The sequence below is a fragment of the Colias croceus genome, chromosome 6, assembly GCF_905220415.1.
Source record: "Colias croceus chromosome 6, ilColCroc2.1".
NCBI lineage: Eukaryota > Metazoa > Arthropoda > Insecta > Lepidoptera > Pieridae > Colias > Colias croceus.
The window spans coordinates 13,421-27,628 of NC_059542.1; the positions used below are offsets into that span (position 1 = coordinate 13,421).

Here is a 14,208-nt window from a genome sequence, read left to right on the forward strand (position 1 = left end):
CCGCGGCCGCAATGTCCTCGACTGTGGCCGAGTCATCCAGGCCAGTGATTCGCAAGTCTGCGCACTTGACCGGCCTGGACACCTTAACGTTATCCTCACCGAGGACCTCCCGCAATTTGGCGGCAAGGGAGTCCGCTTCTTTGGTGCTGGAAGCACCGGGGATCTCTAGTATCCTGGCACCAGTGACGGCGCGCTTAAAACGCATTGCACTGATGCCAATTTCGGCGAGGTCTATTTCACGCCGCGCCTCCGTCAAAACACCGGCGTAGGTTACGCCACGCTCCTTCGCACTCGGCTGCAGGGTAAGGACGACAGCCGAGGAATTCGGAGCGTGGAGCTTTCGCGACTTCTTGCGGGACTTAGCCGCGCGCTTCTTCCCTTTCCCCTTGTTTCCTTTTCCTCGCTTTCCAACCACAGTCCACTCTCCATCCTTAGACGGCTGCTGCGGGAGGCCATCTTTTCTGGGGGGCTTTGAACCCGCCGGAACAGGCTGCACGACGCCCGTTTCTTTCCCCTTTTCCAATTTCTTTTTCTTGTTTTTCTTCGAGGTTGCCTCGGTCCCCACCGCTGGGACCGCTGCCTGCTTCGAGGTTTTCTTTATTGCGGGCCCAGGCACAGGTCTGCCTGGTTTCGATGTTGCCGCAACACCTGCGTATGTTTTCGCCTTTGATGGAGGGGACGGTGCAAGTTCTTCGGCCATCTCTTCTTCAGCCGCCTTCGTCGCTTTCCTGCTATCCGCCGCCAGCAGAAGTCTTATGCGCTTGGCCGGCAGCAGACGCTCCTCTAGGGCCTCGAATCTCGCGTTTATCATTGCTCCGACCTGGCGCAAGATGACAGCAACCAGATCGGAGTCTGAATCTTGGGGCTGAACAGGCAGCGACGAGCCCTGAGGGGCCTTCACCTCTTGGAGCTCCCTTTTCAGGGAGTCGAGCTCCGCCTGGAGGCGGGAATTGGCTGCCTGCAGCAATCTCGTCTCCTCAGACACAGTGCGCTTCTCCAACTGTGCCACCGACTGCTCAATATCATCGTGGGCTATCTTCAAGGTCTTTTTGAAAGTGCCCTTGAGATTTGATGACCTGGTCAACACCTTCTCTATTGCAGCCAGGTCATCGGCAATGCGGCGACTGAGATCCTCAGATGTGTTCAACTTTACTGGGATGGGAGGGAGAGGAGCGCTAGCTCGCGCCACTTCAATGCGCTCGGCGCACTCAGCAACCTCTTTCTCGGCCTGCGCCTCCAACTCCATCTTACGCATCCTCGTCATATCAAATGTGGCCTCACGCCGAGTGGCGCTTGAACCCGATGGGCGGCCCTTCCCTCTTTTTGAGGTGGTCTTCAAAAATGGGGATGTAAAAACCCCTGTGCCATCTGTGTCGGAACCTGAACAGCTGGTGTCCAGCGTCCGCTTCCGCCACAGCCTGTCTCTTCCATCCTTTTCTTTAATGCTGTTGACAGAGCTGGAGCTTGAACGCAGCACAGCCCTGCCCCGCCTTGTCTCGACACGCGCTGGAGACATACTTCCGTCAGTGTCTTCCAAATCGTAAAAGTTTTCAGGGTCAATTGTGTGTTTGCCAGAGTCGTCGTTGATCATTTCGGAGTTAAAGGACATTTTTGTTCCCACGAGTATGGGGGATATAAAACGTCCAACCGGGCGGTGCCCCCTGCACCCGGATAACCCTTTTACACCATGGAGGTCGGGCGGTATCCATGGGTGTACACAGCTAAAAGCTCACGCTCTCCCGAGCCAAACTGTCCAAGAAGGACAGGAATTCCACGCCGCTGGACTACAACGCGGATTTGAGGGTTTTTGATGAGGTGTCCTTCCTCTCAGGCCAGCCGATTAAGGCAAGCCCCCTGGTCCGTCGTAGCTGCTAGACGTGACAACAACACTACGACGGATAACAGGTTGCCCGACGGGAGGCCGAAGCCCCTAACCAGGCAACAGAAAACCTGCCGCCCAGCCCGCCGCGCCGCGATTGATACAACCGCCATCCATCGCTGCAGAGCAGCCCGTCGTCCAGTAGGACTAAAACATCCGCAACCACTGGTTGCCATACCTCGCCGCAAAAGCAGCACTGTTCGAATATGAACCCAGCACATTCTCTGCAAAGCAGAAATTGCAACAAGGACGTGGCAGCCCTCGAGTTCCTCCACGCTGGTTTTGGTCCGCGCCGGCAAGACAACCGGTACCCCCCATATCTGGAGGGCCTCCCCCTATCCGCCACCTGAGGACGCGCCCGATGGGAGACCAGAAACTCCACACGGGAACCTAACCTAACCTAACCTAACCTAACCTAACCTAACCTAACCTAACCTAACCTAACCTAACCTAACCGGAGATACGATGTGGGGGAGACGGCTGGAGGCACGAAGCTCTTTTTCCCAAGCGCTGCTGCTGCATACAAAATAGTACGGAACCTTCTACTTGAACAGATTCAAGCTGAAGGAGAATCCATCGTGTCTGTGTCAGCCCGGAGTCGACGAGACGGTTTCTCACCTGTTGCTCGAGTGTCCGATTTTTGCAAGAGATAGATATGTTATTGAGCAAAAATTGGGCATCGCGATGACGGGTGAGAATCTGCCTGCGGCCCTGGGGGACAAAATGAGGAATGAATTCCTGGTATATTGTAACTACATTGTTGGGGTGGTAAATAAACGAAACTGTGATAAGCTGTGATGTTAGGGTTAAGTTTTATTGTTGTGCCGTACTGTTTCAATTGTATTTTTATTGTAATGTTTTTAATGAATGTAAGTTTTAGATGTATTGTACTTTTTACTCTTAATTGTATTAATTTATTTTATTTCTTTTTTTTTATTATTTTTTTTTGTAATGTTTTTAATTAATGTAAGTTCTAAAGGTAATATTTAATTTTAGTATCTTATTATTATTTTGGAAATTTATTGTAAATTGTTAATTTGTAATTTTACTTTTAATTGTACTAATTTAGGCCTAAAATGTGAATAAAGAATTGTTGGTATTTATTTGATTAAAGAAAAACAAACATCTCTGGACAATAATCCAGAGGAAAGCACACAACACCCTGAGATGGCGGGTGCTTTAAAAAAAAAAAAAAAAAAAAACCTAACCTAACCTAACCTAACCTAACCTAACCTAACCTAACCTAACCTAACCTAAACAAACAATTGTTGCATTTTAAAACCATGCTTTTTGTTTACGATTTATAAAGCCCCGCAAGTTGATATTGCGATTGGCGGCCATCTTGGTGACGTACCTAGTCGACGTTGACCCGTCAGTACCGTTCGCAAATTCAGCCCTCGCTAATTATCGTTTTATTTTTGAGATAATATAAATTGGTTTGCCGGGTGACACTTCAAGAAACTTTATTACGCTTCGCTCACGTTATGCGCTCACAATGAGAGCGAGTGAGAGGCACGCGTCCCTTCCACTCGGGCATGGTTAGCCCGCCTAAGAGCGAGAGAGACAGACATAAAAAGTCGTTGTCACGTAAAACTTTCACCCGTATACCGACTTTACAGGCAACCAATTTTTTTTAATACATAGAGTGGTTCAATAAGAAGGTTTTAGTGTATAATTTATTAGGTTTAAGACGAAGCGGGCGAAGCCGTGGGCGGTAAGCTAGTAATTTATAATTACATAACATTAATTAAAAAATATTTTCATATTTACACATCAACAATACAATTATTAGTTACATACTTAAGGGTTGTAATCTTTGTTTTTTTTATAAGCAGCATACAAAACTAGTTTTTTATGGTGCCGAAATTTCTTAGAATAAACATATTTACTTTTTATTAAAATTTTTATTGCTATCTTTACTTTGTTTCGGCGGATGATGTCACGCGGCTGTTATTGTGACAAGGTTCCATCGCAATATCAACTTGCGGGGCTTATACGTGCTTATTATTCAGTTTTTTTTCTTAAAATTACGTACCTAGTAATTTTATAGCACTAGTGTGGCCGTCACATCACGACTATTGTATGAATCTGTGCGTGAGTCATTCTAGCTATCGTAATCCCGTTCATCATCTCTGAATCGGGATAATTAATAATAACATAGAACGGAGGGAAAGCAATAAAAGAACTAGCGTGTCGTTATCGGTTTATTGGGGCCTAAAAGAAGTTTATTTACAATGCGAAGTGTTCGCGGGGCAAAGGGTCACAGCGCCAACGCGACGTGGGGCGCGCGCTGATGGTGCGGCGCTTGCTGGTGGTGCGGCTGGTGCTGCGGGTGCGGCTGGTGCGGCTGGTGCGGCAGGTGCGGCGGCGGGTCGGGCTCGTCCAGGTCGAGCGCGGCGTCGATCATGGTGGTGTCGTGCAGCAGGCGCAGGCGCGAGGCGCTCAGCGCGCCGCCGCCCGCCACCGCCGCGCCGCCCGGCCCCGCGCCGCTCACGCACACGTCTGCGGGGAGACAGGGTTCGCGTGTGAACGATATTCGGCAGATATCTGACGAAACACTCTCCGTGGATACTTTCGGCGCATACGAACCTTGCAGGGGCACGGGGTCGAGATCGAGCGAGCAGTTCATGTAGGCGTGCCGCGCGTTCTCGCTCACTTCGAACAGGTTCGTGTAGCTGCCGGACACGGAACCTGTGACGGACGATAAACTCATTCTATCATTAATATCGATTCTAATATAAAACAACAAAATCGACGCTAATTCGATCGGAGTAGATACCGTGCGAGTGGTTCGCGAAGGGTTGCAGCGCCCGCGCGGCGGCGGCGGGCGAGTGCGGCTGCGCGCCGAGCGCCTGCGCGCTGAGCGGCTGCGCGCCGAGCGGGTCGGCGCCGGGCGGGGCCGCGCCGGGCGGGGCCGCGCCGGGCGGGGCCGCGCCGGGCGGGGCCGCGCCGGGCGGGGCCGCGCCCAATGCCTGCGCGGACAGCGCCCCAGCGAAGCTCGGCGGTAGTTCATCGCGACCGTCACCGGAAACTACGCCTCGTCTGCTCGAATCACATTAAGAATATTAATTTATATTTTTGACTCTCTTCAATATGTGCGGAGATCTGGGTTTTACTACAAAAAAAGCCAAAAATTGTTGTGTCTAACGTTCAGTAGAATTAGTATTATCGTTAAATATTAATAACGTCATCCGAGTTTTCTTTTCAACACGGATCCTTAACTAGAAAAAATCAAACAAAATAACAAAAAAAAAACAGCGTGTGTACTGTGTAAGTACACACATTACACATCGGTTCAGACGTTCACGCGTGATGCTGTGCCCGGGGGAAATAGGGATTAATTTTTGTATCTATAGAATAGGTACTGTATAAATATAAATTATTTTATACAAATAAAATAAAATTAAAAATTTAATCCGTCGAATCCATCCATCTATAGTGATGATGATGAAAATAGCATCAAAATGCGTTTCATAGTACAGAAAAAGCCGTTTCTCCGTCAATTGTAATTGAAATTAAAGTGAAATTAAACTAGATCATTGAGTCAAAATCTGTTTAACAATAATTAATTATCTATGTAAAATATTTTTAAAAATTGTACGCCACACGGCAGATCACAGCGGATCACCTCATAAAATGTAATAACCCTTTAACCTGTGAATCACAATAAATCATTTTGAATTTGAAATTATCATGACTTAAAGACTCGTTTCATAAAGGACGTATCTAACGCTATTTCTGGTGGTGAAAGTGCAAATGTTTTATATATTTAAGAAAGGATGTATTCGGGCGTGGCAAGAAAACACTAGACAAATGAAACGGACGCGATGGCGCTTGTGCAGCGAACTGACCGGTCGATGAGGCTGGGTGCGAGCGGGCCACACAGCACGTACCAGCAGTTGGCGCACGCGTTGCCGCGCGAGTACGGGTTGGGGTTGGCCACGCCGCGCCGCGACGAGAACGAGCCCTTGATCTGCAACACGAGCGGCCGGTGAGTGCGCGGGCGGAGGGCGGGGGGGGGAGGTGCGGCAGGGGCGGGGCGACACTCACGTCCTCGTTCGTCGTCTGGTCCGTCGACGCCAGGTACGTGTGGAAGCCGGCCAGCCCCAGCACGGACCACACGGACAGGAAGCACACGGCGGCCACGAGCGCCGAGGCGGGGCTCGCGCGCAACGCCGCCGCCAGCCCGGCGCCGCGCGCCAGCAGCGCCAGGTGCGCCACCGCGCACGCGAACACCCACACGGCCAGGAACGACAGCGACACGACGAACGCGTAGAAGTAGCGGTAGTTGCGCTTGCCCACGCAGTTGCCCACCCACGGGCAGTGGTGGTCGAAGCGGTCGACGCAGTTGTCGCACAGCGAACAGTGCGAGGCGCGCGGCGGGCGGAACATCTTGCACGTGAAGCAGTACTTGAGCTTGACGGGGCGGCCGCGCACGAGCACCTCGCGCGCGCGCGGCGGCGGGCGCGCGGCGCCGGGCGGCTCGGGCGCGTCGGGCGCGCCGGCCGCCGCCTCGGCCGCCGCGGCGCGCGGGATGATGCCCGGGTCGGACAGCGCCGTGCGCAGCAGCGCGGCCAGCGTGCTGGCGCACAGCGCGGCGCCCGCGGCCGGCACGGCGGCCGACACGCGCGCCGCCAGGAACGGGCAGTCGAAGGCGAAGTGCAGCGCGCACGTGCCGCAGATGAGCGCCAGCGTGAGCAGGAACACGCCCGGGTGCGGCGCCGTCATCAGCCGCCCGTCGCACCAGAAGCGGTTGCGGCCCGCGAACACCTCCCACTTGCGCGTCACGCGCCGCGATGCCATCGCCGCATCACCGCAGCCACGAGCGCTCTTCCCCTACGCCCGAATACGCGACGTTCAATGCTTCTTGCGTTTCTTCTTAAAGCGTTTAAAAAATAAATTAAACAATTAAAAATAAAAATACAATATAATATAATGATAATAAAAAGTTATAAAGAATCAAATAATAAATATAGTTTAAAAACAAACTCAAAGACATCATGATGAAATATGGTCTATATTTTGATTCTAAAGGAGCTGGTTACATACAAACAGGTGATGCTAATATCAGTATGTTAAAAAAATTGTACTCTGTTTGTAAATAAGGCAGTTTCCACTAAATGATGTGGTATTAGAATACATATTATAATATAATGTGTCATGTGTGATATCGCAAGAATATTAGAGCAAATTACAGATATGCATTTTCTTTTTTTATGTTACTATAATAGAGCCCACGACGGCCAGACATTTCTTATTTTATAAAAGTTGAAAGTTTCTCTGTATATGTCTCCTATACAGTTAAGAATGACCAGCGACTATCAAGTTTGGGTTGTGGTTACTTTGGCAGGAAACAGGTAGTAAAGGTGTATCAAATAGTACCTAACTTTAATTATACTTTAAAAGCTAAATTTTATATATGTTACTTGGGGACGTATAAAAAGATGTTACCTCAAGAGCCGGACAGTTTTCATGATTTTTACATCTTGCCAGACACATTTAAAAAATAACTAACATATCGAATTCACGTTACTACCTAAAAGTGTAACAAATATGAAATAACCTACTAAAAACATATTACTCTTGGCTCTTGGGATATAACTTACTCATACATAGTCAAATTTTTATGTATACTACTTACTAGGAATTAGGAAACTATAATACTAACAGCAAAAATAAACTATAATAATAACAGCCACATCCCCAGTAGGTACTGAATTAAGTCCTTAACCGCAAAATTTAACTATGGCTCAATAACTTTACGAACACTTACAAAGTACACAGGACCTCATGCCGCAATAGGACATTCATATTCAATTATAAGTCAAAATTACCGACATTGTCGGTAAAATAATATAAATGCTGACAACACTGATTATTTGTAATTAAATTATTGGAAAAAAAAATGGCCAATTTTAGTCAAAATTTATAGTTTTCTGGAAAGAAATGAAGATCCTTAGTATCCAAGTTTCCAATTTGGTGAGAAAAATTAATATTTTTAGGAAAATTTAAAATAATCATGAAATATGTATTTTTATTTTTTATTAAAGACCTTAAAATGAGCTATAATTCTTCCATTTACAATGAGATATTTGATGCAATACCAAATATCCCTACACTTTGTTGATGTGTGTATAATTTAAGTTATCAATGATATTTAATGATTTTATTATACACTAGCTGTGCTCCGGCTCCTATTGGTCTTAGCGCGATGATATATAGCCTATAGCCTTCCTTGATAAACGGGCTATCTAACACCGAAAGAATTTTTCAAATCGGACCAGTAGTTCCTGAGATTAGCGCATTCAAACAAACTTTTCAGCTTTATAATATAACAATTTATCGAAATAACCAGAAAAAAAAATATATAATATATATATATATTTAATATGTTTCTATTACTTTTTATCGTTTTCCATATGAATTTTGTAAATATAAAAAAAAGATAAAATTCAAATATTTTGACTGGTTGGGTTATGTTAACTTTTTTTTTCTCTGAATGAGCTATACTTGCACCCCTTTAAAACTGTTACATCTAGATATCAAGTCACTGTACATTAACTGTTTTCAGCGAATACACATTTTCTGACTGATGTTCAACAAAACACAAATAAAGGTACGAAAAGGAATAATATGTAAATATAGAAGATAATATTTTTTGGAAAGGTGGAAATTATAATTATTTTAAAATGGGTTAGCCTCTAGTGTTCAAATATGATCATGATGACAAAAATTTTATGTTGAAAACAGGAAAGAGATTTCCACTGTTTTCTCAAAAATTAATTTGTTTCAAATAGCCTCTAAAGTTCTTTAACATGACTACTACCCCAAAAATTACAAATGACAACAATAATTAGTAGTTGAATACTTGCTTATTTATCAAACTAATACAGTGAAACGAAAAACTGCAAAGCTAGCTAGTAGTCTAATAACTTCATTGACAACTTTGATTCTCACTTGCTGGATCCGTAGAGGTTCTCCTTAACTGATAACACTTTCTTCATAAAATCTAATGAAGAATATCAGAGATAATTTCTTATATCCTCAATTATAGTGAAATTTTGTGATAATTTCCATATCCACTTATGATTTAAAAGTCACAAAACCTTGAAAATGTTTTTTGGGTGTATTTAGGAATTATTTCATAAATGAAAAATAAACTTTCTTAGTTTTGAAACAAACTTACAAAGTATATCTTTAAAAACTTTCTCTAAATACTACTAAGTTTGACAATTACATCTGTGTAACTCAAAACTTCACACACAAATTACTACTTACAAGTGACATGACATTACTTGCTCTGTGGACATGACTGGTGACATGACATCATTGATCATATTAATCTAGGTAGGTACTTACTTTATATTATAGTACCTAGGTACTTACTTTATATTATATTACTTGCTCTGTGATATTAATTGCATTGGGTGAGTGTAGGTACATTAAATTTCAAAAAAGTAAAATCACAAAATAATGTCATATAATATTATATCGTTTTTTTTTTAGTTTTAGAATAAATCTTATGATCTAGCTGTAAACTGCATGACGTTGTCGCATTGTCGTGTCGTGTCTTTGTATACCTCTTGGTATAGGTACCTACTTCCTACTTCTACTGACTTGCTTTGAAGCTCTGTGCTTTGAAGTGCTTGACTTTGACAGGCTGACAGCTGATGCTTGATAGTTGGCAGGTGTTGGCAGTTGCCGTTCGTGTTGCGTGTCGTTTTATTTTTAAATACATAATATACTGAACTTTATGAATGAAAAACGTCTTTAAACTGAAACATGCCTTTTTACTTCTATAATTCAATGAATGTTTAATTCGGAGACTGGCATAGCATTATGCAACTCATGTCATCTGACAGAGATAAAATTTATTTTGGAAGATTATTGTGTAGCAGCAATGAAACGTGATAGACGCAGTAGGTAGCAGCAAAGAAAATATATAGTAGTGGGTGCAAAATGAGAGCCAGGCGGGAGACAATGATCGTGGGCGCGCTGTGCGCGGCGTGGTACACCCTGAGCTCGGCGAGCAACGTGGTGGGCAAGCTGGTGCTGACGGAGTTCCCGTTCCCCGTGACGGTGACGCTGGTGCAGCTGCTGTCGACGGTGGTGTACAGCGCGCCCGCGTTCGCTGTGGCCGGTGTGCGGCGCGCGCCTTCCTTCCCGCTACGTTTCTACTGGCGCGTCCTGGTGCCCTTGGCCTTCGCCAAATTCCTTACCACTATGTTTTCACAAGTCTCCATATGGAAAGTGCCTATCTCGTATGCTCATACAGGTGAGGATGTACAGTTTACATATTTCTGCCATATTAGGTACTGGTTTTTCTTAACACACATTTCTAATTTCTCATATGTATGGTAAATATTAAATTCTTTAGATATGAATAACAATGACAATATTACTCTAACACTGTTGTTATTCCAGTCGAAACAGATTTCAATTTCCAAATGACAAAAATTATACAGCTTAATTTTAGTGACAGACTTTCTTGATATTGGATGCACCAAAAGAAACAAAAGGTCAAATATTTCAACATTCATTTCATGTGTTAAAAAAGTTGTCAAGGTCAACTAATTTTATTTTATTATTTTACTAATGTCATTAAAAAGTTTTTGAGGATGGAAGGATGTATTTGATGATATTTGGCAGTGTTATGTACTAGTATAACACAAGCTATATAAATACTTGCTTTTGCCCATGGGTGAAGCGCTACAGCTAGTTTGTAATAAAAAATGTCTAAGTTCTATCACAAATCATAGATTACACATTAATATATTCCAATGCTGAATCTTAAATAAACAGCATAAAGCATTTTATACATATATTATGCGCACAGATTTCACGGGTTTCATTTTTATATACATAAAAGATTTGTATTCAATTTATATAAACAAATTAATATTGTTAAAGAAAAAGTTGAAATCTGACCCTTATGTTAAGTTGGTAGCCATTTTGTTACTTTTATACGCCACATACACACGGGAGAGGCAGGGTACTCAACATATAATGGTGCATGTCGGGGACAGTGAAAGCGACGACGCCGCTGTGGACGGCGGGGCTGGCCTACGCGCTGTTCGGCGAGCGCGCGCCGCGCAGCGTGCAGGCGGCCCTGCTGCTGCTGGCGGCCGGCGTGGCGCTGGCCTCGGCCACCGAGCTGCACTTCGACGGGCTCGGCCTGGGCGCCGCGCTGGCCGCCGCCGCGCTGCTCAGCCTGCAGCATCTCTACTCCAAGCGCGTCATGCGCGACACTGCTGTGCACCACCTGCGCCTTCTGCAGGTCAGAGCTTCTTAAAAAAATACTTGTTTTTCTATAGTAAATAATTATTTATATTTTTTATTTTTTTTTTTATAAATATTCTTGAGATTCTGTGAATATTTCAAGTGTCTGTGTGTTATATTTTGTTTTCAATATCAAGTAAAAAAAAATTGTACAAATTTTTCGAATGCTAGCATAAATAATATTAAAGTGAAACTTTTATTACATCGTCTCAAACTTTTTGGTCTGTGTAGCGCATGTCGCGTGTATCGCGGCTGCCGAGTAGGTATACCTACTCGGCAGCCGACCGACACGCGACATGCGCTACACAAAGTAGTGTTCGGAACCGTTCGAACAGTTTCACTTTTACCGTGGTTTCATAAAACCACACAACATTTTTTATTTTATTATTTTTAGTACTTGTAGACTGGGAGATAGTGACAGAAATTATTGGGTCATTTTTTTGGCGGCAAAAAATAATTGATAATTTTCGGCGGTATGGCCATTTAGGCCATTTAGGACCGTCCAAAGAGCCTTAGCCGTCCAATAGTCTTAGTATAGCATGGAGATTTTCGTAAATGGCTGCACCACGCGACGACGATTAACTGTGTAGAAATTAGCGTGGTACAAATGGTTGAATTGTTTTTTTTTTACTTTTCAATCATGGACGTATAAAAAAAGACGGACGGAATATCGCCTAAACATTGAGTGAAGCCTAGTAATGGCGGCGGCACATCCATGTGTGTGTGCCAGGTTGAATGCCAGATGCAAAATGCAGTATTTTTATTTTTCAATTTGCTATACATTTTGTGTGTACTCTAACTATTAGAACCTATGCATAAATACAATTACTAATTAGCTTTGTCGAATCAACCACTGGACGCGAAACCAAAGGAAAATATTTGAAAACTTGTTCAACCAATATTGGGGGGAGGAGAGGTAATGTCTCCTTATTTATTATTAAAATAAAATAAAATGTCAGTTTATAACCAAACAAATAGGAAACATGCTTCATACGATTACAGTATACATAATACATATATGTACTTGAATTAATCAGTCGGTAGCTCACGACGTAATGGCGGCCGACTAGCTAGTCGTAGTAAGCTTACTATAGTGAGAGTGTGTGCGTGTTTATTGTCTTTACACGATCGCTAGCTTACTAGGGTGGCTTCACGTTTTTTGTTCGTAAAACGGCGTCCGTCTTTTTTATACGTCCATGTTTTCAATTTTATAATTTAAGTTCGGTAAAACATTTATTTATTTCCATTATCATTTTATTCTTTCAAAATGCGACTTGTTTCGTTACATCATTACGTAATACATAATTTATATCTATACATAGTTAAATATGTTACGTAACATATTTAACTATATAAATTAGTAATTTATATAGTAGTTAAATATGTTACGTAATATGTTACAGCTTGTAGCTGTTCCCCGCGGTTTCACCCGCATTGCTCCGCTCCTGTTGGTCTTAGCGTTTGGCTATCTAACACCGAAAGAATTTTTCAAATCGGACCAGTAGTTCCCGAGATTAGCGCGTTCAAATAAACAAACAATCAAACAAACTTTTCTGCTTTATAATATTAGTATAGATATTATAATAAAGACTAGTTTTGATACGTACTGGCTTTAATATTCTTAAAAAAATTCTGGGCATACACTTTTTTGTGCGCTCATAAACCGTTGCGACATAATTTCTGCCACTATCTCCCGGTCTATTGTTGTTATACCGGAACAGAAATACATATTATTATTACATATTCCAACGACATATTCTCTGAAATTTTCAAATCACTTGCTATAATGGTTCATGAGATAGCATAATATAATGGGTGGCAACCAAAATAGGGTCCCGATTTACTCTTACTCATACTTGTACTCATAAAAAATACAAATATAAAATAACAGTATTCTTTCACTATGAAAGCATACCGATCGAATCGCATCACACCCCTAGTAAAACGAGCGCTCTCGGCCGTAGACCGCTATTAATTCTAATATACAATTGCAAATCCTGGCAGATGCTGAGCGGCATCGCGCTGGTGCCGGTGGTGCCGGTGTGGGCGCTGAGCGAGGGCGCGGCGGCGCTGGGCGCGTGGGGCGCGGGCGGGGCGGGGGGCGCGGGCGGGGCGTGGGGCGCGGGGGGCGCGCGCACGGCCGCGCTGCTGGCGGCCGACGGCGCGCTGGCGTGGCTGCAGGCCGTGGCCGCCTTCAGCGTGCTGTCGCGCGTGTCGCCGCTGGCCTACGCCGTGGCGTCGGCCGCCAAGCGCGCCGCCGTGGTGCTGGCGTCGCTGCTGCTGCTGCGCAACCCCGCGCCGCCGCTCAACCTGCTGGGCATGGCGCTGGCGCTGCTGGGCGTGCTGGCCTACAACCGCGCCAAGCTGCGCAACCCCGCGGCGCCGCTGCTGCCCGTGTGACGCGCGCCGCCCGTCCCGTTCGCGCCCAGTCTGCTAGTTTGTTCATTTAAAAACGAATACGAATATAATTTTTTACTAGAGCGAAGCGGCGCCGACAGTACACGTATTAGATAGATAGATTAATGATAATTGTTGCGAATCGATGGTGAAAGTTGATCATGAAAGAGACAGTTCTATGTTCTATGTACCTACGTTATAATATTTTCTTAAAAAATCTTTATAACTTCTGCGAAATAATTAAAAACATGCCGCATCTCGCCTGGAGTTGAACGGGAATGAAATTTTGCGGAGTTTACTGTGAGATCAAACTTTTTGAAGTCATACTTCTTTTGGCGCGACGAAGAAAAATGATGAGAGTGAATTTTTACGATGCGCGCGCACACCGACACCTAAATTTAACAGCATAAAGTGAGTTCTAGGTGGTATGTAACTATGTTCAAGTTGTATATTCTAGACTCTAGTATTTTTTTTCCATATCCCAAAGAAGTATAACTTCCAACGCGTGTACATAAGTACACACCTTTTTTTTATTTAAATTATTTCTGTATTTCAATGAACTGTTAATTTAAAACCTTCAGTTTCTTTTCAATAGTAGGATAAATGAATTAGTATGTTCCTATACAAACGATAGATTTACATATTTAAGTAGA

General features: G+C 44.1%; 2 protein-coding genes across 2 annotated transcripts; one reads left to right on the forward strand and one right to left on the reverse strand.

Annotated features, from left to right (window-relative positions):
* Positions 1-4,070: 4,070 nt before the first annotated feature.
* On the reverse strand, positions 4,071-9,168 carry LOC123692787 (palmitoyltransferase ZDHHC18). The gene is made up of 6 exons (XM_045637577.1): positions 8,837-9,168; positions 5,930-6,757; positions 5,731-5,852; positions 4,813-4,921; positions 4,465-4,526; positions 4,071-4,368 (listed from the first exon to the last, which is right to left on the reverse strand). Exons 2-6 carry the CDS (start codon positions 6,680-6,682, stop codon positions 4,140-4,142), a joined length of 1,275 nt encoding a protein of 424 aa, XP_045493533.1. The 5' UTR covers positions 6,683-6,757; positions 8,837-9,168; the 3' UTR covers positions 4,071-4,139.
* Positions 9,169-9,565: 397 nt separating this feature from the next.
* Positions 9,566-13,932, forward strand: LOC123692806 (solute carrier family 35 member E1 homolog). The gene is made up of 3 exons (XM_045637601.1): positions 9,566-10,154; positions 10,906-11,156; positions 13,163-13,932. The coding sequence occupies exons 1-3, from the start codon at positions 9,839-9,841 to the stop codon at positions 13,556-13,558; spliced, it is 963 nt and encodes a 320-aa protein (XP_045493557.1). The 5' UTR covers positions 9,566-9,838; the 3' UTR covers positions 13,559-13,932.
* Positions 13,933-14,208: the final 276 nt, after the last annotated feature.

Coding starts and splice junctions, on each gene's coding strand:
- LOC123692806 (XM_045637601.1), top strand. CDS start 9,839: ATGAGAGCCAGGCGGGAGACAATGATCGTGGGCGCGCTGTGCGCGGCG. Junction 10,155..10,905: donor TATCTCGTATGCTCATACAG/GTGAGGATGTAC, acceptor TGTCGGGGACAG/TGAAAGCGACGACGCCGCTG. Junction 11,157..13,162: donor ACCACCTGCGCCTTCTGCAG/GTCAGAGCTTCT, acceptor AAATCCTGGCAG/ATGCTGAGCGGCATCGCGCT.
- LOC123692787 (XM_045637577.1), bottom strand. CDS start 6,682: ATGGCATCGCGGCGCGTGACGCGCAAGTGGGAGGTGTTCGCGGGCCGC. Junction 5,853..5,929: donor ACCAGACGACGAACGAGGAC/GTGAGTGTCGCC, acceptor CTCGTGTTGCAG/ATCAAGGGCTCGTTCTCGTC. Junction 4,922..5,730: donor GCACCCAGCCTCATCGACCG/GTCAGTTCGCTG, acceptor TGATTCGAGCAG/ACGAGGCGTAGTTTCCGGTG.